Raw genomic sequence first — 26083 nt, forward strand, 5'->3', positions numbered from 1 at the left:
TGGTCCTAATGAGCCATCCCTCTCCTCTCCCGGTGGCCCCGGTGCTGCGCTGGCTCCTCCGTTCTCGTCCCACGCCGAGGGGACTTCGGAAGTCTTCGGGACCAGAGTCCTCCCGAAGACAGGCGGCGCACATGCGTCAGAGGGCGCGCGCGCATGTGCAGTATAGAGCGACCCGTCTTCGAAAGCACTCGGGCTCCCGAAGCAACTCCGAAGCCTCCCTTCGGCTGGGAGCCAGCGGTATTTGACCGAAACGGTCGAATACCGCTATGGGGGAGCCAGCGGAAGAGCGGGGACCGGGAGAGGAGAGGGACTGCTCTATGGGACCCAGAGCTTCCCTCTCAGGGGAGTATCTGACTTTTTTCTAAACCCGGTCCCCATTAGCTTTAAAGGGAACCTTAAACTGAGAAGGATATGGATTGTTCCTTATAAAATAATACCAGTTGCCGGACTCTCCTTCTGATCCCGTGTCTCTAATGCTTTCAGCCACAGGCCCTCGACAAGCAAGCAGATCAGGTGCTCTGACTGAAGTCAGACTGGATTAGCTGCATGCTTGTTTCAGGTCTGTGATCCAGACAGTATTGCAGCCAAAGAGATTAGCAGGACTGCCAGGTAACTGGTATTGTTTAAAAGGAAACATCCATATCCCTCTCAGTTAAGGTTCCCTTTAAGCAATTTTGAGCGTGGCATGGTTGTTGGTGCCAGATGGGCCGGTCTGAGTATTTCACAATCTGTTTAGTTACTGGGACACAACCATTTCTAGGGTTTACAAAGAATGGTGTGAAAAGGGAAAAACATCCAGTATGTGGCAGTCCTGTGGGCGAAAATGCCTTGTTGATGCTAGAGGTCAGAGGAGAGCAACTATGTTGAATGACTGTTTTACAAGCACTACCATATTTTTTTTTCGCACCATAGGATGCACCTGACCAGAAGACACACCTACGTTGAGAGGACAAAAACTAGGGGAAAAAATATATAATCAACCTGGTGTGTCCATGGTGCAGAGATGTCTTGTGGAGCTTATCCCCCCAAAACAGTGGAGATCAGCGATTAGGCAGGGACTGTAATTTATATTTTTAAACTAAAATAAATGTTCTAAGCCAGGAGATGAGCAAATAAACACATTTTAACAAAACCCGTACTACCGCAAGTCAATACGGTGGTGTTCCTGGCTATAGTTTGCTCCCTTCTCTCTCTCCCCCCCTTGAATACAGGTAATGGCGTTCCCATGGTCCCTCTTCCCCTCTGTGGCTTTGTCTCTGGCACTGCTCCCCTCCCTCTGATGTACCATACTGAAGACAGGGTGTGCAGGAAGCATTGCTTCTCATGTTCACACTAAATCTATAGTCTAGAGTTTACATCAACAGCAAAATGGCAGCTCCCAGACATAAACACAGGTTGAAGAGATTAACTATGGAAAAGATGCAGCAATAATAATAATCTCTACCACTATCATGTTATTAGTACAATCTGACAGGTTGGAAGTGTCCATGTTGCTCCCAGTGCATGTATGGAAAGCATCTAAACTAAACTTTATGCATTATTATGTATCCTATGTCTAATTCCTACTTTGTACAGCACCACGGAATATGTTGGCGCTTTATAGATCAATAATAATATGCATTGTGAAGCTGATTGCTCATACAGGAAAAAGGAATGCGCTATATGTACTGAAACAGAGTACAGATTTCAAGCTAGATAATATGTGCAGTTTATGGGGCGTTTTGTCAACTGACAACTGTCTGAAAAAAATTAAATGTAAATATATTTTATTTTCTAATATCCTTAAATTGTAAAACACACATGCAGAAAAAAAAACAAAAAAAACACATAAAAAAAAATTATGTGCTACACTTTGATAGCACATTTTAGCAGTGGCATTTGACAGAGGTTTGCCTTAAAAAGGAGCGGTTAGGTATAAGGTCTCAGAGAAAATAAACACATATATCAGTAGCTAAATATAGGCTGTACTTACATTACATATGCATTTCACTGTCCACGTTTGGATTTCACAGAATTTTTATATAGTATATGCAGAGAATGATGCTCCTGACAGCTCATGGCAGGCTCCATGTTTGTCTGTCTCCTATGAAGCCAAATGTGTTGTCATGTCCTCCCTGCTTCCTGATCACAGAAAAGCTCCTACTGAATAACACTAGTTTGCAGTGAATATTAATTAGCCATGTGGCTAGGAACAATAGCGGACTCCTGCAGTGTACTCTGCCAGGAGATTTATCAGTGCTGTGTGCTGGACTGAGTTACATGCTATTGTTACTTGACCCTGTAACTTCTCATTAGCAGCCGAGGGGAGGGCCCCAGAATGCTTTGCAGTATGGTTTGCGGCTTGCGTCCTCTTAAGAGCTTGGGTCTAACAGCTTTGCTGATAAGCACACATCAAATGAAAGAGATTTTTATCTTCACTATTGCCTTTTTGGCTTCCGTCTAAACTGTTTAACACAGGAGAATAGAGGTTTAAATTAGCTTCTGCAGCCTGACAGTTACTCTTTAAAAGCCACAGGGTAATACATTAGTCAAAAGCTGCTGAAAAAATTAAATGGAAATATATTTTCTAATATCCTTAAATTGTAAAACACACACACAAAAAAGCAACCAAACAAACAAAAACAAAACAAAAAATAAATTAAAAAAAACAAGTTACCCTGCTACACTTTTATAGCACATTTTAGCAAGAGTGGCATTTGACAGATGTTTGCCTAAAAGACACAGGGCAGTAAATTAGTCAAAAGCTGCTGAACTTTGCACAGCAGCAGGTGGCAAGTCCTGCCAGTTATTTAATTTAGTGGGGCTTTAACAGTGGCGTATCTGGGTAAAATAGTGCCTATGGCAAACACTACAATTGCGCCCCCCCCCATCCCTGCCCCCAAGCTTATTCCCCCATAATAAAAGCAGCCAGGTGCCTCAAGATAAAGAAATGAAATAGCTAGGAGCGCCAAGATAATTAAGTAGCAAAGTGCCCCCATTATACATAATTTGAGTAGATATGTTCCCCAGACAACTGAATTAGGTAGACACGTGCTTCTAGATATTAGTATAAGGTAGTCATATATGTGCACTCCACATTTGAAAAATACTCCTCAGTCAGTGACATGACTATATAGTCTGTAAAGTACTGCAGAAGATGTCAGTGCTATATAAATACATAATAATATGGTAGGACATTAGACTATGACCATGGCAGATATCAGATTGTGAGCTCCTCTGGGGACAGTCAGTGACCTGACTATGTTCTCTGTAAAGTGCTGCAGGAGATGTCAGTGCTATATAAATACATAATAATAATAATATGGTAGGCCATTAGACTATGACTATGGTAGGATTAGAGTGTGAGCTCCTCTGAGGACAGTCAGTGACATGACTATGTACTCTGTAATGTGCTGCAGAAGATGTCAGTGCAATATAAATACATAATAATAATATGGGAGGACATTAGACAAGGACTATGGTAGGATTAGAGTGTGAGCCTCTCTGAGGACAGTCAGTGACATGACTATGTTCTCTGAAATGTGCTGCAGAAGATGTCAGTGCTTTATAAATAAATAATAATAATAATATGGTAGGAGATTAGACTATGACTATGGTAGGATTAGATTGTGAGCTCCTCTGAGGACAGTCAGTGACATGATTAGGTGCTCTGTAAAGTGTTGGAAAAGATGTAGCTACTCGGATTCAAAATGTAAATTATACAGCGGTGACCCTGGGAGATGGGTGTTAACTTACCCATAAGTCTGTGGGATCCTATGCATTCCAGTTGCGTCACACGCAACGTGTGACGCGTTCCACGCCAGTATCACGCTTTCTCCTTCAAGCTAGAAGAAGGAAGTGCGGTAGTGACATGAAATCCTTGCATTCAAATCCTTGCACAATCTGGGCCCTGGATACCTGAAGGACTTGTTGCAGCTGCATCACACCCCCCACAATCTTAGATCAAAAGGACGTAACACCTTGGTCACCCCCAGAGTCCACCTCAAAACCTTTGGAGACAGAGCCTTTTGTCATGCTGCCCCTACACTTTGGAACTCCCTGCCACACCCAATCAGGACAGCCCCATCCCTGGAAGCATTTAAGTCTAAACTGAAAACCTACATTTTCAGTCTGGCATTCATGAACATCTGACTATCTCCTCTGTAACACAACCCAGCCTGAAACCCTGTATTAATCTGAGACACAGCTATGGGCTTTGAGTCCTATGGGAGAAAAGCGCTTTACAAATGTTATTGTATTGTATTATTGTATTAAATGTTTCACACACATTGCGTGTGATGTGAATGGAATGCATATGATCCCACAGAATAATTGGTAAGTTAATCCCCATCTCCCACGGTCACCGCTGTATAATTTAGATTTCGAATCCAGGTAGCTACTCAAAAGACCATCCCTGCTTAATAGTACCTTTTAAGGGATGTACAATAGATGGGGGGGGGGAGACAAGCAGGGAGAATGGAGAGTGAGATGGGGAAATGAAGGACAGTAAGAAGTGTGGGAAAGGAAGGGGGAGGACACAAGAGAGGGGAAAAAAAGAAAAGGAAGGGTGGGAGATAAAGAGATGGAGGAACAGACTGTGTGGAAAGTGAAAAATCTCACAAGGGCTATCCAGTTTGGCAGGAACATCACACCACGACCATGATGCACAGTACAGGAGAGGGGGCAGAGAAGGGAGAGCACATGCTGGGAGCAGAGAGAAGACAGGAAGTATTCAGCAGTAATCATCTTATCTTTATTGTCGGAAGCTGCCTCTCTCTGCTCCGGTAACTTTCACACACATCGCCTACCATCTCCTGTCTCTACTGCAGTAAAAAGACACTCGCTCACCGTCACTAGACTTGGCTGCAGCTACGCACGCAGACTCTTGTTCTCCTCTATGCTCCATCCCCCATCAGCCCCAGCGGCAGCAGCAGGGCTCCATGCAGCCAATCAGGAGGGAGATGTGAGCTGAGCAGCAGAGAGGTGAATGGGACGAGAGTTTCCTACTGCTGTACGGTGCTGGCTGCCAGCTAGATTATCGTCATGGGAAGGAGCCAGGAGGTTGTCAGACCTGGCTGGGAGGAGGGGGGGATTTTCTCATTTATGCGCCCCCTGGGAGGTGAGTGACTATAGCAGCTGCCCTATGTGCACGCCTCCAGATCCGCCTCTGGGCTTTAAATACTGTTTTTACACTAACAGTTTTTTTAGACTTTTATAAAACTCATATGCACATTTCTCTAACACTGCTGACTTACTGTCCAGAGGAGTTTTTGATATTTGATCATGAAAAGCATGACAGAAGCTGTTCGGGCAGCACTGGTAACAGCATCCTGATCCATACTTTTTAATGTGGAGGTATGGGCAGTGAAGAGATTGGGGGCCATTATCATGGCAACGTTCTTCAGAGTCATTTTGTTTTGCTCTCTGTGGTCCACGACCCTCTGAAGGAATTCAAGCAGAGCCTGAAAAGACAAAGAACACAAAAGATACTTTACGTTCTGTACAACAGGATCAAGTTCATCCATGTGCTTTCAGTTACAGCGTTATAGAGAATGGATCTATTGTTAACAATGCTACTGTCTGCTTTGAAGTTCATTCATTAACTAATGAAATATTCCACATTTGCGAGAGGGCACACATTGCTACATTCCTCAAGCCAAATACTTTTTTTTGTTTTGTTTTAATACTCTAATTCCCTATAAACTAAACAAGCCTCGTCCACAGTTCAGACTCACATAGCAAGGGCTTATGGGAGCTCAGTCTGGGCAGGAGGAGGAGGTTACTAGCCAGAGATTTCAGAGACAGAGGGTAGGAGGGAGGAGGAAAGGGGAGTGAAGTTTTCACAGGCTGAGGGCTGGAGATACAGATCAGCTTGCCTGTGTGTAATGTGACAAACAGAACATGGACGCTTTCATTGTATCACAGGAATAAATAATCAAACTGTTGAAGCTGTTTGCAGCTAGATTTGCTGTGTAAATGATCTAAACTTTAGAGAAGATATATAGACAAGTTACTTCGTTATAGTTAGTTTTTTTTTTATCTTGGATCCACTTTAAAACGAATCTAAGCCCTAATTAAATAGGGACTATTTAAACAACAATGATAACACATGAAAATAACCAGTGTATAGGAGAAAAAGCATAGCTATTTTGTGGGAAAAATATGCTTGCCAATATAATGCAGCACTTTTCCTCGCCCTGTCTGGGTTCAAATTGTGGATGAGTCAATCAGGTGTGACCATGTGACATCCAAAGAAGGGGACAATACATACAAGGCTACAGTTCTTAGCATTTCTGCATTATAGAAGAATCTCTACATGAGGAGGCAGAACTTTTATTTATAGGAAGTTAGGGCTGAGCAGTTGTAGGACCTCAGTCTGCTAAGTGAAAACCAGATAGACAGAAAAGGTATCAAACAGGCCATAAATGCATCAATTTTCTGGTTGTAATCCTTGAGGATTCGATCACTAATAAAAATTTGCTGGGAATCTATTCATAGGAAGTATCGATTGAACAAGACAGAACATTTAAAGTGTACCTGAACTCAGAACTTTCTCTCTGCTCTAAAAGATAAGCAACAGCATAATCTTTAAATAAAAACATCTCCACAGGTGTCCATTTCCTGCTTTCATGGAAGCAGGCACAGGGCTAACATCCTGTGTTTCCCAATTAGGTGCTCAGATCCCTGTGTTGACACATCAGAGAGATCAAATCACAGGTTTGATTAGTTTGATTAGTCACAGATGAGGAGGAATTAGACCGGTTAAACTCTCTAAATAAATACATCGTGGATCTCTCTAAGTTTTCCTTCTGTCATGTGCAGGCGCTCAGGTCCACTTTAGTAAATTAGGGGAAGGACTGGAGCAGCGGTTAATTGATGGGCCATAGAGTTGCACTGCATTGAACAGCAGTGCAGCACTGCAGTTCAAACAAGTTTCAATAGATTTCACACTTAAATCAATGAAGCCCTCTGATCATATTTTGATCGGAGCAGGATCAATCATTTTGACGCATGGGGAAGGGGGGGGGGGGAATAGATGTGTGTACGGGCACCTTTAAGCCTGTATGGATAGATGCACAGCTGCAGGGGTGAGCCTGGGGTGCCTGGCACCTGGGTGCAAGATTTTCTCTGGCGCCTATGGGAGTGGTTAAATTAACCACGCCCAACCACATAACCACACCCATGTCCTGCCTAATCACACCCACACCATCCACCTCTTTACGCATGCATGCGATACCCCATTCCTACCCCTCTTCCATTGGCTTGCTCTTGGCTGGCTTTGGCTGCCTGCAAGTCTGCTAGTCTCTGGACTGACTCAGGCTGAGAGGCTCTGCAAGTGCAACGCAGTCACACACTGCGTATTTATGGCTGCCTGCGGCCACCCTACTCTTGCTCGCTGTCGTCGGCTCCTCCCCCCGCCAAGCCCAAGCGTGAGGTGGGCTGCCTGTATCTTTCCCGTTGCGCCGCACAGCCTGACAGTGTTGCCAACCTTTCACGTTACTTTTTACTGACAAATACCTAAAAATTTACTGACAAAAGATTTTTACTGACAACATTTCCCCACTAAATGCACATAAGAGACAGCGTTTCACCAGTAAATGCACGTAATGACAGACAATCTTTCATCAGTAAATGCACATAATGAGACAGCTTTTCCCCAGTAAATGCACATAACAAGAGACCGCTTTTCACCAGTAAATGCACATAATGACAAACAGCCAGTGTCCCCAGTATATGTAGCCAGGGGGTATATGTGCCCAGTATATGTAGCCAGGGGGTATATGTGCCCAGTATATGTAGCCAGGGGGTATATGTGCCCAGTAGATGTAGCCAGGGGGTATATGTGCCCAGTAGATGTAGCCAGGGGGTATATGTGCCCAGTAGATGTAGCCAGGGGGTATATGTGCCCAGTAGATGTAGCCAGGGGGTATATGTGCCCAGTAGATGTAGCCAGGGGGTATATGTGCCCAGTAGATGTAGCCAGGGGGTATATGTGCCCAGTAGATGTAGCCAGGGGGTATATGTGCCCAGTAGATGTAGCCAGGGGGTATATGTGCCCAGTAGATGTAGCCAGGGGGTATATGTGCCCAGTAGATGTAGCCAGGGGGTATATGTGCCCAGTAGATGTAGTGAGTGACAGGGACCCCCTTTAGTTAGTGACACCCTCCCTCCTTCTCCTCCTCTAGCCGCCGCCGCTTCCCCCTCACCTTGCAGCAGCGTCAGACCTCGATCAGCGGGCGACCCGACCAGTAAGAGGGCGCCGGACGCACACGCTCTATATGCGGAAGTGATGTCACTTCCGCATATCAGTGCGGCGTGCTAGGTCCTAGCGCCCGCACTATTGGTCGCCGCCTGATCGAGGCCTGACGCGGCGCCGGCTCTAGAGGGAGAGAGAGAGCGGCGGTCACAGGGGGAGAGCGGCGGCCGGGCGGCGCCTCTCAGAGGCAGGCGCCTGGGTGCCTTGCACCCGCCCAGGCTCGGCCCTGCACAGCTGTAGGAAAGCAGAGAACCACAAAATGTTATTCAATTTAAAGAGGTCAAACATATTACTTATAATCCATATTGATCAACCTGATTGCTTTGAGAATTAGACTTGACTAAATCATGGTTTTAGCCGGGTTTTAAGTGAAAAACAACCAACCTTTAGTGTGTCACGGTGAATGTCAGGCAGCAAAATGATCAATAGATTTAGTGCTTGAAGTCTGTGCTTTTTTGTTGGGAGGTCTAAAACGATAAAAAAATAAAATATTACTTACAGCATCATATTTCCAAAAAGCAGTATGGTGATGCAATGCCTAACCATGTTAGTTCAGGATTTAAGCACCATTATTATTAAACTTAATTTATAAAGTGCTAACATATTATGCAGCGCTGTACAATAGCAAGGGAAGACCTAAAAACTCATTAAATAATGTTACACATTAACATTATTATGTTCACCAAAATGGTACACAAAAAAAATTATGCAACAATGTAGAGCTAAATACAGCAGACAAGTCAGTGAGTCCATATGGTGGTGGAGAGGAGCAGACGTGGAAGAGGGCCAGGCCAAATAGACTTTCGATCTATCAATTACCGTAAACTGTAGAGAAGGTTCTCTGTTTACATCATCTTTGTGTTTGAAGGGAGTTTTCTGCTGAAAATCTTTCCAATGATTATGTTGTTTGTATTGCCCTTAACATTGTTTAAAAGCGGAAGGAACCTTTTTACATAGTAATTAATAAATGAATTTCAAAGTGAACGCGATTGCTCTGTTTTACAAACAAGTACACAATTCAAATGTTGCACAATTTAAACAGTAGATTTCAATTGTAATAATCAGATTTTATATCAGGTTGTACAGAAGATCTATAACTTGCTGCCAGCACAGGTCCAAGTCACAGGTCTGAACAATGTGTAGAGATTCACTGAGAGATTTGGTGATGTCAGTCAGAGGCATAACTACAAGCAAATCAAATGCAGAATGGCATGACAGAACTTTTACATTACCTGCATTCGGTGCCAGGACAGGTCTTCTTCACTCCCCTCTTTTGTGTAGCTCTGTGCTGTCAAACACCATGTGGGTTTGTTGTAACATTCTGAACTACATGATGATTGGCTACAAAGTGCCTGGCTACCACAGGAGAGGAGTGAGGATGACCCGTCATACTGCTGGAACCAGGTAATGTAGAACACTCTGCTGTCTCCACATTGCATTTAAAGAGAAACCGTGACCAAGAATTGAACTTCATCCCAATCAGTAGCTGATACCCTTTTCCCATGAGAAATCTTTACCTTTTCACAAACGGAACGGATCATCAGGGGGCTCTGTATGGCTGATATTGTGGTGAAACCCCTCCCACAGTGTGATGTTAGGACCATGGTCCTGACAGTTTCCTGTCTTTGAACCTCACTATACTGTGGGAAATAACAGCTGTTTACAGCTGCGTCCAACTGCCACAAAAACAAAGCAGCATCTCCTTCCACTGACATCACCTGCCAGCAGTAAAAATGTTACCATGTGATAAATGTCAGAATGTAAATCAGGGAGAGGAAAGATTTTACAATGGGAAAACACTGACTAAATCATTTATGCATAATTATTGTAAAAATGAAGCACTTTTGTATGACATTTTCACTGGAGTTCCTCTTTAACTCAGCATTTGCTGAGAGGAGTGGCCCCCTGGCTACCAACACAAATTAGGCGTGCTTACTCATCTCAGCCACTACCTACACCAATAACAACCATTAGTGGATACCAAAGCAGTATGTTCACTCTCTTTTTCTTCCCTCCAGGTATAGGTGTGAAGTGATTCATGTGTGATAACTAATTATTACAGCTGAAAAGCTGGCAAGGGAAATTCACTAGCATATTCAGGACTTGTGCAGATCTCATCAAGTATGTCATTGCATTTCAACGGTTCATTTACAGTTCAGGTTTGCTTAACATTTTTGGTTTAAAATTGTCCGTCAATACAGCAGGGGAGGATCTAAGTAAATTTCTCACATTTGTTGGTGACTTAAAAAGTTTCCCTGCTTAAAATCATATAGAAAACCTCAAAATATTTAAAATTGTAGTTTTCAACATAATTAGAGAAAACACAACTCCTATACTGTATGGCTTAACACTAACTAATGATGAATTAATTAAATTTCTATCTATAATTATCCTACTTACTTAATATTCACTAAGCATAATAAAAAGTACAACTGCATATATAAATCCTTTATTGGTCTAAGTAAAAGTATAGAAAACAAAAAAGCTACTGTTCATAATACAGCTATATATTTCTTTGTAGTCAGCTAATCTGTTAATGATGTAATGTGTGTCACAATGTCATGAAGAGGAAGAGGAAACAATGACAGACCCAAAGCCCACTAGTCAATGGCCTCATTATTCTCACCAAAATGTCCTTTTAAAAATGCGTCCTTACTTTCTCATGCTTGGCACCAAACCAATTTCATGCAAAATGTTCTCAAACAGAAACTAAATTTGCCTCCTGTGGGGTGACTGTGCTATATATTAAAGCAGAATATTGAATTAGACAGTATCTTACACTGCACAGAATGAAAAGCTTTCATGTACTCCACAGTGAGCAATGGCTGGGGGAGCTCACGGATGAAATACTTCAGTAGACTGGCTGCATCGTGTTGTTTCACTGTATCCCAGTTAAACGTTCCTTCATAGAAACTGGCTTCTAGTTCTTGGCACAGAGCCTGTGAATCAATGGGAAGGCTGATCAGAAATATAGTCCAAGTGCCAAAGCACTAATTAAATGTACTGAAACAAGCTACAAAACAACTCGTACTCGCTAAGCACACCATAAACATGCAATGCATTGATATGGGATTCTCAAAATAACCCCATTATATTATTTTGTAGATTAAAAAAAAATTCTGATAGATTACCAGTAATAATCTGACAGAACATAAATAGTCTAATTTACTAAACAGAGATTGCTGGTAGAACCTGTAGTGAAATGAATAGCAAAAACAGTGTTTTCACACTTTCATATGCATAGTGTTTCGCTGCATTGCTTAGAAAGGGAAAAACAAAACATAACACAACAGCATGACCTACAATCCTTGGCAAATAACATTTTCTCATGAGTTTTCTCCTAGGAGAAAATTTTTCATCTTTGATTTAAAATAACTTTTCAGAACTCCACAATGGAAAAAGTACCAAAAAGTTGGTGAAAAGTACAAAACATTATTTTGACTAAGTACCAAAAAGTAGGTGAAACTTTATTTTTGCTTGCTGGTGGTGTAAAAAGCACTTTACTGACAATTTTGAAAATATCCCCTAGGAGAAAACTCAGATATTGCATTTGGGCCCTTAACTTCTTGCTGCCCCAATGTAAGCTGGTATTTCGCAAGGTATTTGGTGCACCAACCCATGAGCAATACCAGTCAGCATGTTCCATAGCTCTGAGGAAAGCAAAAACCTGACATTACAGGTAAGGGTCTCTTCCTCCTTCAGCAGTGCCCCGGAGGAGGTTCTATAAATAGTATGGTGTGTTTGAGGGGACAACTAATGGCGGAATCTGGAAGCCCTCTTTAATAAAGAGATCAGCAGGTATGCAACAGACGGAAAAAGATAAAAGGGGTAGATTAGTGCTGCCTGTTTTACTATTAAGGGTTACTAACTAAAAATGTAGTTTTTTAAAATTAAAATAGATGCAATAAAAAAGGTAAAATTAATAAACTCATCGCTGCAGCCACGGGAACAGGATGCAAGCTGTACTGCAGTGGCAAGCACACTTGGTCCATGAAACAGGGATTCTGTCCTCCCCTTTGCACCTATTCCCTTATCTGGATTACTTTTAGAATTTGTCCTTTTTAATATTGGGTATTATTGAGTTTAATGAACTAGAAGGGCTGGAGGAGGAATACTGAAATGAAATGTTAACATTCATACAAGGCTTTTCTCCTGTGGGACTCAATGCACATGAGTAGCTGAGGAGCGCTGAAGCTACTCACAGCGAGCTCAGGAAGACACTAGGTGGCAAAACGCACGCAAGGTTTGGGTGTGAGGAGTAATATTTATATTTAGAACAACTGAGGCATGATCGAATGGTGTGTCGCAGAAACTTTGGGGACCAGGTTTGTGGATATTAATAAATGTTCAGTTCTGGAGTAAGAGTTATAATATTGGAACTTCAGGGCAATCACATGAGTATGCAGGGAAATGGGTATACTTTCCCTTTGCAATCAGTGTACTTTTGGTTCCTAGACTCTTTCTTACACACCACTGAAGTCACCTTCAGACAGAGGGCAGAGTTTTTCAGGCAGTATATTGGCGAGAGAGTGGTCATTTGTACAAGAAGGCAGTTCCCCTAAATATTCCATAGTGCAGGTACCCAGTTGGAGTGTGGTGTAGTGGCTACTTTGGATCTGTTGCTTGGATGGTCTTCTGTAGGGAAACACATGTGTACGTGTATGTGTGTGTACGTGTGTGTGTACGTGTGTGTGTACGTGTGTGTGTGTGACAGTGAAGAGGAAGGTTGGGTATCAACAGATTTCATCTCCAGCATCAAAGAAAAAGCAGTTTTACCTTTGATAACATTTTACATTATCTTCACAGGCACATACATGATAAATTGTAAAAGGCAAAGTGATCTTTACTACCTTAATCCTTGAAGAAACGCCAGGAATTCTCAAAACCCCTTCTGTATTCAGTCCTCTCTGCTCTATGACACCAATCAGCTAAATACAAGCCAAAACCACAATCATTATTACAATGGCAAGCAAATATAAGACAAGACAAGACAAAGAACATTTATATTGTGCCTTTCTCCTGGTGGACACAACGCACGCGAGCTGCAGCCACTAGGCACTAGCAATGTTAGGGAGCCTTGCCCAAGGTCTAATCGCTGACTAAGATGCAGTTTTACTAACCAGGAAAAGATGAGAGAACATTTGATTCCTTGTCTCCTGTGTCAGAGGCAGAACGTTTAACCAGTACACTAGCCAGACACAGCAGCTCAAGCCCAGGTTTAAAGTTGTATAAAATACACAGCAATGAGTTTAGCTCTAAATACCATATCTTTCAGACTAGAAGACCCTCCTGACCATAAGACACACCCAAGTTTAGAGGACTAAAACCAGGAAGAAAATTGTATTATAATATATATATATATATATATATATATATATATATATATATATATATATATATATATATATATATATATATATATATACACATACATACATATATATATATATATATATACACACACACATACATAAATACACATATACACACACACTAAGCCTGGTGTATCCATGGTGCAGGGACATCTTGTGGGCCTTCTCCTCCAGTTATGTCTCCCCCTTGTACCTCCCTGTACCTCCAGTGTGTCAGTGTCCCCCTTCTACCTTTAGTGTCCTTTTGCCCAGTGTCCTCCTCTGTCCCCGCGTCCTCCTGGCGTCTCTCCCTGCCCCCCTGGTGTCCTTGTGTGCTCCTGGTGTTTCCCCTATCCTTAGCTGTCCCTGTGTCCTCCTCTGTCTTCCTGGGTCCTCCTCAGTCTCTCAGCTCCCCGAGCGCAGCTTCAGCCTATGGGGCCAATCACTGCACTCACTGCTACTCTAGAGGTCCTCTTGTTTGGTGAACATTGCAGATCTTTTTCCAGAATATTTACACACATTAGCATCAAAGGATTCTAATTATAAGCTCTATAGGTACATTTTGTACAAAACACATTCAATAAGAAAAATACCTACATGTTGAAGGATATGAGGGACTTTTGTGCCTGGAATTTTCTTCTGATCTTGTTCTAGCAAAACTGGTAGAGGTACACGGAAAACTGCAGACTCTATGCGAGACAAATTTTTTTGCCATTTTCAATAAAACAGAAACATCAAATAAATGATAATAAAACAGGAAACAATCAACTTAAAGTGATATTTCACCTGTGAAAAATAAGCAATACCTTCAGTTCAGCTGTACAGAATGTCAAACTTAACTTATTATGTCAAATTTATTTCTTTACATAAGTTATAGCCAAAGCAAGAAATATGGCCAATTCCCAAACTGGCCTGCCAATGTGGGAAATGGCTAAGGCCAGATGTAAGTGAATACATTGTACCTTGGCTGGTGAGGTGACAAAAGTGTTTTCCGAATGTGCAACCTGCACTGCCTAAAGGTGGCCACTAGCAGTCCAATTTCTAGCGAAAAATCGTTAGAGTGATCAAAAATTCTGATCGGATTGGTTGTAAATAATCTCCGTTGATGGGCACAATCAATTACATACGATTATAAAATCAGTCGTCCGATTGGATTTTCGTCGAACCAAAAAGATTGGGTCGTTGATGGTGTAGGGACCGATTTCACTTCCGATCAGAATTTCTGATTGCTCAAACGATTTTCCGCTAGAAACTGGATCGTTAGTGGTCACCTTAACACTAACCTCCCCTCTCCTGTGCCTAGCACTAAACTCTCTCTCTTTTCTGCCTAACCCTAACCTTCCCACCACTCCAGATTCTGTCATGTCCAAAAAAAGGTGACAACGCCAGGCAAATAGTGAAATTAAAGAAAAGCCATTTTGCACACTGGCCAGCGAATGTTGTGCTTTGGCTGGTGATGTTACAACTAAATTAGCCATTTTGACAAATGCCTGACCAGTTCCCACTTTGGCCGACTTTTGACTTTGAATTGTATTGCTCAGCTACAATCTGTTACACCTGCCGGAAGAGAAATGTACATAATAGTGCAACACAGATTCCAGATTAGAAAAGTAATGCAACTTGGGCTAACAGTCACTGGTGGAAATTTATAACTAGTTGCAAAGTGGAACTGAAAGGTACTATTTAATAACACTAAGCTTGCTAAAACGTTGCTGCAAACCGTATTAGAGATTCACAAATGCTTTGGTGAGTGTAATTTTACATTAAAGTGACCCCCAACGGAAAACAGTATAAAAAAGGAAGGATTAAACAACGCACTGCGTAATGACCACCCGGAAACCCTGGCTTGAAATTGCTCTTTTTTGTGATTTATTTAAATGTACACTACTAATAGGTTGATACATTATCTGCCATTTAACCGCATTAAAAAACAAATTTTATCGTAATTTTAAAATCGATTTTCACAAAAACTACAATGTCTTTTGGAAAAAAAACTCCCCCTTGTTCCCACTGTTCTAACAGACTCTGCATATTTCATCTATCCCTAGTGCCCACATTTTCATGGGATGTTACCTTCTTTACAAAAGCACTTCCTAGTAAGGAGCTATACAAAGATATCAGCCTGCCTGCCTACTTGTTTGCACTCTATTCTGGCAGTTGGACTGAGCAACAGCCGTACAATAAGTGCTTTTGTAAGGGAAAAAATAACAGAGAAATCCTATTGAGGTGATGGACTAATCCAAAGAGCTGTCAGATATTCACTACCTACTCTACATGACAGCAACATTGGAAAAATGCAATTTATAGTTAAAGCGGACCCAAACCAAACTTTTTCTTATTCAAAATATTTAGTTGCACCACTCAGTGCATGCTTTTCACCCTTCTCTTTTCATAACTAGGGTTATACAGGTGGCAGCCATTAGCAATTCCTCCTTTGCCGGACACCACCTACTCCACCAGTGTGCCGGATTCTGTCCCGGCAATATGAAAGGAAGGGAGGGATTCCTCCAATAAATGTAAAATATTTTATATTTGTCATCATGCAGCTGAAAAAAGGCTGCCATTTATTATTACAATTTAGAAAATAGAGTTTATATCTGAAATCTTGTATTTTTAATTTGCATATTTAGTGGTAGTGCATTGTGGGTAACCACAAATGTTCTTTTATAACTGAATTATTGCAAATTTCCTTCTGTTTTAAGAAGGCAATTACACCAAGCTTTGCTTTTTTAGTAGGAGGGCTTTTTGGTCCCTTTTATCCCTCTATACATTCCTAGCAGTTTAGGTCACCCTGAGCTGCTTGGTTACTCTGATGTACTCGTCCAAGCCCTATTTCATACAGCTTCATCAATCCCTGCCATGTACTGGTGAGGACCAAAAGTCTGAAACAGGCTGTCTACATGTGGGTTTGATATGGCTGTGTAAAACTTAAAGCTATAAGCTTGCTATACACCAGCGGTTCTGGATGCTTGCTTGGCTTAACAAGGGCGAAAAGGGAAAATTTGCATATTTAGTGGTAGTGCATTGTGGGTAACCACAAATGTTCTTTTATAACTGAATTATTACAAATTTCCTTCTGTTTTAAGAAGGCAATTACACCAAGCTTTGCTTTTTTAGTAGGAGGGCTTTTTGGTCCCTTTTATCCCCCTATACATTCCTAGTAGTTTAGGTCACCCTGAGCTGCTTGGTTACTCTGTATTTTTAATTTGGGTCCACTTTAATTATACTCTAGGAAACATGTACATGTATATGTATGTAATTTTTCAGGATAGTTGTCATTTAAGGCAGAATGCAAAAAAAATATCCCCATCAGTCCCCAGGCATAGGAATCAGAGTGCTGCTTTAAAAAGGTAGCCAGGCTATAGTTGAATAGTCTAAGTATTAGAAATTGTTTTCATAAGATCCGATGTTCCTCCAGTTCTTGTGTGACTGCCCTCGCCTCTCCTGTCTGGCACAGAGAGGCCATGCGCTCGGTCTCTATTAATACTGCGGAGTGATTACATACCACATGTGGATAATTATACAATTCATGTAACTGAATTAAAAATGCCTATTTTCCTTAGTAAACATCAATATGGAAGTGTGTCAATATACAATAAATCAGTCTTTATATAAGTTTTATAACAACCTACCTATTAACTTTGGCTTGGCGGCTCGCTGAAGTTTAAGCTCTGTACCCAAGACATCATAGAGTGCAGTCAGCTCAATCAGGGCTAGAGAGGTCACCTTTCTCATATCCTGCGGCGCCAAGTCACCGATCTTAGTAGTGCCAGTTTTGTCTTGCGGAAGTCTGTAATTCTAAGGGACATAGGAGATCTTTTTATTCTTGGTGAAACATCAATAACATTCATAGAAATCACAGCACAGACTATCAGCTAATCTGTGGCTTGGCCATAAAAAAAAACACCTTGGAAACAGTAAGGGCTGGTTCTTACTGCAAGAGCTTTTTAACAGCTAGTGATTTGAAAAGCTCTTGCTAATGCAATGGGGGATTTATAAAATCACACTGCTCAGGTGAGAACACACACATAGCATTACATTAGAAGGAGCTTTTAAAATCACAAGGGCTTAGAGAAGCTCTTGCAGTGGGAACCAGCCCTTACAGACATTCCAATCAGATGATGGTTATTTTCAAATATATAGAAAGGTTACCCTTCACTGCTAGTATCTGTTAATTAATCATACAATATTGCTAACAGCCAAATAAACACAGCAAACAAAGGATTTTTCTGAAGAAAAAAAAAGTACTGCATTGGTTCACAGTGTAAACAGTTTTTGCTTACCAAGGCAACTAGAGAAAACAATTTAGGGCCCGTTCAGACTGCAAAATGCGGACGGCCACGCATGCGGACCGCAACGTGTACGAACGCACGCCATCCGCGTTCGTATGCGTTGCGTGGCTGATCCCATCACTGAAAAGTGAATGGGACAGCCGCGCTTTTTTGTAAAATCTGCGTGCAGCATGCGTTCCCGGACCGCACAGGTCCGGAATGCATGCAGTGTGAACATCAGACATTGCACTCTATGCAATGTCTGATGTCCTGCGTGTCGGCCACCTGCGCGCGTTTCCAAAACGCGGCTGGAAACAGGTGCAGTGTGAACGGGCAAAATCAAACAGGAAAACCAACAGAACTACCAAGTTTAGATATACTACAGCCAAACTTATATGGTACCGAAGAAAGGAAGAAGAATCCCAAGTGAGGGCTACAGTCGATTCCGATTTGTGATTCGATTAAAAAAAGGCCTGCATGCTACATTTTCTCTGTGTTTATCTTCTTGTGTTGAAGCATTCATTGAAAATTGAAAATTGGAATCGCAAATCGGATTTGCAGTGTAAAAGAAGCATGACAGTGATATTGTCCCTCGATTTTAGATTGTGAAATAAACTTAAAGCGATAGATACTACCAGGGCCGGATTTACCATAAGGCACTGTAGGCATGTGCCTACAGGTGCCGGATGATGAAAAGGCGGCTCACTCCCCTCCCCGAGTGCCTTTGCTCCCTCCTTCCCTATGCAGAGTCCTAATGAGACAGTAAATGAGCGTTTACTCACCCAGCTCTTGAAATTACACTGAAGGGATCTCCCTTCAGTCAGGGGCACTTCTAGCTACTTATTACTTGGGGGCAGCTCTAGCTACTTAATAAGGAGGGTACCTCTGGCTACCTAATACCAAGGTGCATCTTTAGCTACCTATGGCAGGCAAAGGAAGTAGAGGAGAAGTGACAGCTGGGACAGTCAGCACACTTGCGGTGCAGTTTGGTGGGGGTTTGCAGGTTCATGGTGGGCAAAGTCTAAGGTGCCAGGACATCCGTGCCTATAGGCTCCTGTGAGGAAAATCCAGGCCTGGATACAATCTTTCCAAACAGCATAAAAACACACTAAAAAAGGTTATTTTAACCACTTTCCCCAGTGTCCAAAATTAGAATAAAAGTTTTGAGTAAGCTGTAAAAGGTACCTGAACATAGAATAAGCATGCGAGTGGACTGAGCACTTCCCCTTCACACAAGAACGCGGGGTGCAAAGCATAAAGATGGAGGGGAGGCTGGTGAAGTTAAGGAACCACAGAGATTATGGGGGCACTGAAGAACGATCAGGTATGGCAACATAGCACTTTAAGAATTTTTTTTTTTTGGGGCGGGGGAAGATACTTAACAGGTTTGTAAAACTCTGTGTGTAAGACAAAACAGTTTAGTGCCACACACACACACACACACACACACACACACACACACACACACACACACACACACACACACACACACACACACACACTCCTGGGCACTACCATATCTGATGACCTGAGCTGGAAAGTGAACACCTCCGCAACCCAAAAGAAGGCCCAGCAGAGACTCTTCTTCCTGCGTCAACTAAAGAAGTTCGGCATGACCCAAGAACTTCTTAAATCCTTCTACTCCGCCACCATAGAGTCTGTCCTGTGCTCCTCTATACTCGTATGGTACGCTGGCGCCACCACCAGCGACAGATACAAAATTCAGAGGGTCATCAGATCAGCGGAGAGAATAATTGGGAAACCCCTCCCCCCTCTGGAGCTCATCCACAACTCTAGGATGGGCTCTAGGGCAACAAAGATTGCGAATGACACATCTCACCTGGGTCATCGCTTCCTCCAACGGCTCCCATCGGGACGGAGGCTCCGTGCCATCCCTACCAAGAAGTCAAGGCACAGAGACACCTTCTTCTCCACAGCGGTGAGACTCTTGAACTCCCTATAAGTGCCATGGCGCTCCCCTCACACTTATAGAAAGCACCTACTTAGCTGCCCACTACCCATGGTACATGAGTGTTTTTATTACTGCGTTCAGACTGTGCTATCTTGTTTTGCTTCTTGATATGCTACTGTCACAAGGTTTTTCTTACTCTGTCACGTCTCTGACGTAACTTATTGCCTGCGCACTGTGTTACGTTTGTCTTGCTGTAACTTTTTATTTATTTTGTGAGCTGCCCTGTGATGCTAAAACCAATTCCGGGCATGACCCAATCATGCTTGGCGAAATAAACTGATTCTGATACACACACACACACACACACACACACACACACACACACACACACACACTAGAACATAAATGATCACTCACTGGTAATAAGGTGTCATCATCTTTCTCGCGTCTGGTTGTGGTTAACTCTTTGCGATTTGAAGCCTGCTCAGCAAATGAAATCTCCAAATTGATATCAGTCTCAGGAAGTGGGATATCTTCAGCTTTGATCCTCTGTTCTTGAGTTCCATTGTCATGATCTGGCCTCTGTTCTTGTGTTCCATTACCATGATCTGGTATGCTTCCTAGACACAATCATGGAGACATTAGGTATAAACACAGAATGAGTATAAAATTGTGCAATTTGTGTGTATTATATGATATTAGGTACCATTTCTTGGGTGTTCAGCAAAACTCACAGCAAGGAGCAAAGGTTTCCTGATACTCAACTGCACTGAACAGGAACAGGTATTTTTCTAGGCACTGATGCAAAGCCATGGCAGCCAGACTGCTAGTTGTGCACCTTAGGTCCACGTGGAGGGAAGGTTAGAGGACAGATAAGACTTTAGATAAGATATGGTGAAACATTTTGGGAGGGTGCCATGGAAGACTAGATAAAGGAAAAGGCTGACAGAGGAACTGGCATTTAGCCAGCTCATAACATTACTTTACTTGGGCATTCTTCCAGATCAAATAAAGCTTTGATGCCTGCTTATTTAGTGGCTTTAAAATGTAACTGTGGGGCATAAAATCAATTCTTTATTTTTATCTGTTAAACAAGTAATATGGATGCTAAGCAGGCAATTCAAAAGTTAAAATCTCTATTACTTTACTTGTTAATATATGATCATTCCCCAGTTTACCTGACTCTTATTTGATACGTTGCCGCACAAAGGAAGTTGCAGGGCATGCTAGGTTGTCTTTTTTTGCTTCTGCACATTAGTTAAGTCTGAGGGGAAATAAGGAAGCAAAAAAAAAAAAAAAAAAAAAAAAAAACAGACAACCCAGCATGCCCTGCAACTTTCTTTGTGCGGCAATGTACCAAATAAGAGTCAGGTAAACTGGGGAATGATCATTTATTAACAAGAAAGGTAATAGAGATGTTAACTTTTGGATTGCCTGGTTAGCATCCTCATTACTTGTTTACCAGATAAAAATAAAGAATAGTTTTTTGATTTTATGCCCGACAGTTACACTTTAAAGGACACCTAAAGTGATAGGATTATGGAGGCTGCCATACTTATTTTCTTCAAAACAAAATCAGTTTCCTGGCATCCTGCTGATCTTTTATGCATCAGTAGTGTCCGAATCATACAACTGAAACAAGCATGTGACAAATCCCATCAACCTTTAGTCAAACATTTGCTCTACATGCTTGTTCTGGGTCTATGGCTAAAGGCAGAGGATCAGCAGGACAGCCACGCAACTTGCATTGTTTTAAAAATAAATACACATGGCAGCCTCCATATCCCTCTCAGGGCCGGTTCATACTTGCTCCGAAAACGTATTCATGGCTCAGTATTTCAGCCCAGTTCAAAACCGGAGCCACGGATACCAATGTTAAAAATAGCAGCTGTCTTCACCCAACAAAAAAACGGATCGGTCTGCGTTCAGGGGGATCCGTTTTAAAAACCTGAACGGATGGTCCGGATTAGGGCATTTTCCCGGACTGCACATGGATCCGGATACATGGAGGGGTAGTGAAGGGGAATAGGAAAACGGATCCCCCTCTACACCGGCAATTTTGGACACAGAAATGGATCAGTTTCTGTGTCACAGCCTGTGGGGGGAGAGGGGGCTGCAATGCTGGAGGGGGTAGCAGCCAGGACGGGGGACGGTCAACGAGGAGGGAGGTTTCCCCCCTCACCTGGGTCCCCCATCCCCGTTCCGCCTCCAGCTACTTTGCACAAAACCTAAAATGTATAGCGGCACCGAGCGGGGAGCTTACCTTTTTCCTCCGCTCGCCACGTCACTTCCTGCAGTGCTGCCCTCCGAAGTATAGAGGGCGGCATTGCAAGAAGTCAAGCGGAAAGCAGAGGAAGAAAGTAAGCTCTCTGCCCGCTGCCACTATACATTTCACAGGTTTTGCGCAAAGTAGCTGGAGGGGGAGCGGGGGACCCAGGTGAGGGAGCGGGTGTGACCCCACTTCCAGACGACCGCTGCCCCCCCCCCCACCCTAAATCCTGGCTGCTACCCCCTCCAGCATGGCAGCCCCCTCTCCTCCTTGGGCATAGGTTTTCACGGACTGGAAACATATGCTACAGAATGCATTTTCAGGAAAAATGGGGAGGGGGAAAAAAAAAGTTTGGAAAAACGGATCCGTTTGAAACGTATCCGATCTGCAAGTGGACCAGTGTGGACCTAGCCTTACTTCAGGTGTCCTTTTAAGAGTTTAAAGGTGGACAAACAGTTATACAGTAGATGACCACCTGATTCAACCATCAGATATATCCCAGTCAGATCAAATGCGAGAGGGATCTATAACTGCCACACATTAGGCATACATTTTTAATAGATTTCAGCATAAAATATTTGATGCAATACAACACTATAGGTTGTCAATCTGCCAACTGCTCCCAACCCACCACCAATTGATATCCTCCATCAGATGAGATTGGCCAATTTGATCAATATCAGCCACAAATCCATCGATAGGGCCGCCTGCGCCATAGATTTCTAGCAGATTCGATCAGTGTGAATGAATTTGCCAGATTATGAACGGAAAAATAAAGTGCATGGTGACCTTCATTGATTTAAAGTTTATCAGTTTATCATGCAGCCTTATGAGTCAATAAGCTGTACACCTGTGTGGGAATTTTTTATTTTTTTTTACACACAGCTGACATTACTATTGGGTCAAAGGTCAATCAAATAACTCAATAGTCAATGAAGAGGTGGGAGACAGGTACTTTATACTAGAGAGTACTGTAGAGTAGCTCCACTTTAGGCCGGTTTTACACATCTGGCCATTGCGCTTGTGGCATGATGCTCCGCACCCATTGCAGTGCAAACAACCTCATTCATATGACACTGCGGCAGAGTGTGCCAACAGGGTCATACGCATTGTGCCGTTTGCCCTCCCTCGCCCAGTGAAATACGTCACTGGGATTCCTGGGTTTCTCTGTCGTATTCACGTTGTTCTGCGCATGCGTACCACACTGTCGCCAACATACAGTATTTAACATTTCTGCGCTGCCCACTGACTTTCACTATGCGCAAAGTCTGATGGTAACGCACTGTTCACTTTGCGTCAGATCGAGTATGTGTGCTAGGCCCCATTGCCTTGCATTGCTGTTGCATTACTCTGTGGTAAAACAGGGTATCGCAATGCACACTTGCAAGGCAAGTGTAAAAGGGGCCTTACACATTACTTAAAATAGTATAATTGTCACTGAGGATAAACTTTATAATATCTTATTAGTCTTTCTACCTGAAAAAGCACATTACATTGCTGTTCTAAAATCTGTGTTGAATCAGAACAAACATAAAAGATGAACTCACCTTCTGATTTCTTGGGTAGTACATTTTGTGCAGCTTCACTTTTCTCTTCAGTGTGAAACCAGTTCAAACTTTCATCCTAAAACGTGCATCAACTTTTATTAGATACATGAAAGGAAGATCATTGTTCTTGCAGAGATATGGTGCACGGGGAATGAAATCAATATGCAGTACAGAAATTACACCTAAAATATAGCTTCAGAAAGAAAAGGAGGAAAGCAGTAGTCGGTGGTGGAGCGTTGGGAGGACTGCTCTCTCAGCTATACTTCGTATAGCTGAGAGCTGCAGTGGGGGCTTTGTGTGTGGTGGCGGCAGGAAGAGAACTTCAATCAAGGTCGCAAGATAGAGGATATTGGCATGGATAATTTCCAAGGATATTGGCGTGGGAAGTATTTATGATTGACCAAGACTTTTAAAGGACTTTTTTTCATGTTCTATTTCTTTTAACCCTTTACGAAAATGGGTAAGGGGTACTATCTATCCCTATACTCATTTCTCCTGGGGGGATGGTATCTGGGGTCCCCTTCTTAAAGTAGACTCCCAGATGCCACCATGAACCCCCTAGGGTGTCATCAACCCCCACCTCCTCCTGGGGCACCGGAGGCGGGGAAGAGCTCCTTGTCCATGGATTGGACAAGGGCTCCGGGGGGCAGGGGGGAGGGGAAAGCTTGTCTGCCCCCCTCTCTCCCAGAGTCCGCCCCCCATACCTTGGACCACGCGGGCTGGTATAGCTCAGGGAGCAAAGCCCCACACACCCAGCGCTCCTTATTATGGCTATCCCAGCCTGCATGGAGACAAGAGGTTAAAGAGGCTCGGTATGGGGGCCCCACCATTTTTTTTATATATTTCCTACACTCTGAACCTACATAAAATAAACCAATAAATAAATGTATATACTGTACAATAACACATTATCTGTCATTTTACTGCAGTAACTGATACTTTTTCCTCTAATTTTAACATTGATTTTCTCAAAAACGATTAGGTCTTCTTTAAAAAAATATTTTTTTAGTTTTTCCCACTGCCCTCCTTAACATATCCTGCAAATTTGGTGTTTCTAGCACATTTGGAAGCTTTGCTATTAACCGCTTAAGTCTGTAACCATTTTTCTGCTATTTACGGTAAGTCTATGGAGCCTGTCGCAAACAGCCAGTTCACGAACATTTGTGGTAAATTCGCGTTTGCGTACCAAAAATTTGATGTTCACTACATCACTAATGGAGAGCAGCATGGGATTTAGTCATTAGAAAGGAGGGGAATATACCATACTTAAAAAACAAAAAGCTCCACAACCATAAAAGCTTGCTATAAAACATCATTGTGGTATTGCACTAGAACACTTAGTTACCACAAATGATGACATCATGACCATACACAATGCATTTATGCAATAGTAAGCTTGTGAAAATTCAGTGTACTTAACAGCAGAAAACCAACCAGGTTTGGTAACTAAAAGATGCATACAAACAGAGAGCAGGACTTGATCCCGCAGGCAACATTTAGGATGAAACCAGAAAAAAAGGACAAGAGACCTTACAGAAAAAAAAAGCCTATTGTAAAAACTGTGATTTGCGTCGAAAGTCCCCAGGGGGGTTTTCGGTTTAGGCACCACCAGGGGTAGTTAGGGTTAGGCAGGCATCGGTAGAGGGAGGGTAAACATTACCGATATTTTACTGTCTGAATCCAGCAGTAGAATATTGCCAATTGTAGCAATACTCTACTAGCGGCAATGCCCTGCGCCCCTTTTTTCCAGGCGCCTTTACTCATGTATGCCATTTCAAGGCAGTGCTGAACAGACACTTCAGCCATGTATTGTTACTAAGGAGGAGTGAAGGATGATGGTGCGGCACACGACACAGGAATGGAAGGCCCCCCCCCCCGTATCCCCCATTAGTTCTATGGGAGTCAAGCTGCTTTCTCAAAAGTCACCATTTCTATGAGACTTACTGAAGCCAGGGTGCTTGGTCTGTTATTCTGTCCGGGTGATGCCTGTCACACCACCTATTGATATTCACTAATCACTATTGTACTTTTTTATACACAAGTTACCTCAACTGGCACCATGGTCACTGTTGTGTGTGTGTGTGTGTGTGTATATATATATATATATATATATATATATATATATATATATATATATATATATATATATATATATATATATATATATATATATATATATATATATATATATATATATATATACATACATACATACATACATACACATACACACACATTTCTTTTTACACTGTGTGCACTTTACTTGGTTTTCTTGACACTGTTTTCATCAGTTGAGGCCATTTATTATAGCCACCCATGACATATTATATATTGTTATTATACGTGACTGTTACCAAAGTATTGTTATAAATTGCTACACTTAAAGTGGTCTGTTTGGAGCATTCTTTTCTTTTCTTTAATTAATCTAAAGAGTTAAATTTTAATTGAGTGATGGAGAATTCGGTTAAATCAGCTCCCAATGGAAAACAAACAATTA

General features: G+C 42.3%; 1 protein-coding gene across 3 annotated transcripts in view; it reads right to left on the minus strand.

Moving 5' to 3' along the window:
• ARHGAP18 (Rho GTPase activating protein 18) overlaps positions 1-26083 on the minus strand; it is a 248214-nt gene that overhangs the window by 37787 nt on the left and 184344 nt on the right. For all 3 annotated transcript variants that reach the window (XM_068231538.1, XM_068231539.1, XM_068231540.1), the window contains 8 exons: positions 23587-23662; positions 20188-20390; positions 17220-17385; positions 14185-14276; positions 13087-13164; positions 11016-11175; positions 8621-8703; positions 5235-5441 (listed from right to left, as the gene is read on the minus strand). In XM_068231538.1, coding sequence (XP_068087639.1) covers positions 5235-5441; positions 8621-8703; positions 11016-11175; positions 13087-13164; positions 14185-14276; positions 17220-17385; positions 20188-20390; positions 23587-23662 — 1065 coding nt within the window. The remainder of the gene's footprint in view (positions 1-5234; positions 5442-8620; positions 8704-11015; positions 11176-13086; positions 13165-14184; positions 14277-17219; positions 17386-20187; positions 20391-23586; positions 23663-26083) is intronic.

This window comes from Hyperolius riggenbachi, chromosome 4 (assembly GCF_040937935.1).
Source record: "Hyperolius riggenbachi isolate aHypRig1 chromosome 4, aHypRig1.pri, whole genome shotgun sequence".
Lineage (NCBI taxonomy): Eukaryota > Metazoa > Chordata > Amphibia > Anura > Hyperoliidae > Hyperolius > Hyperolius riggenbachi.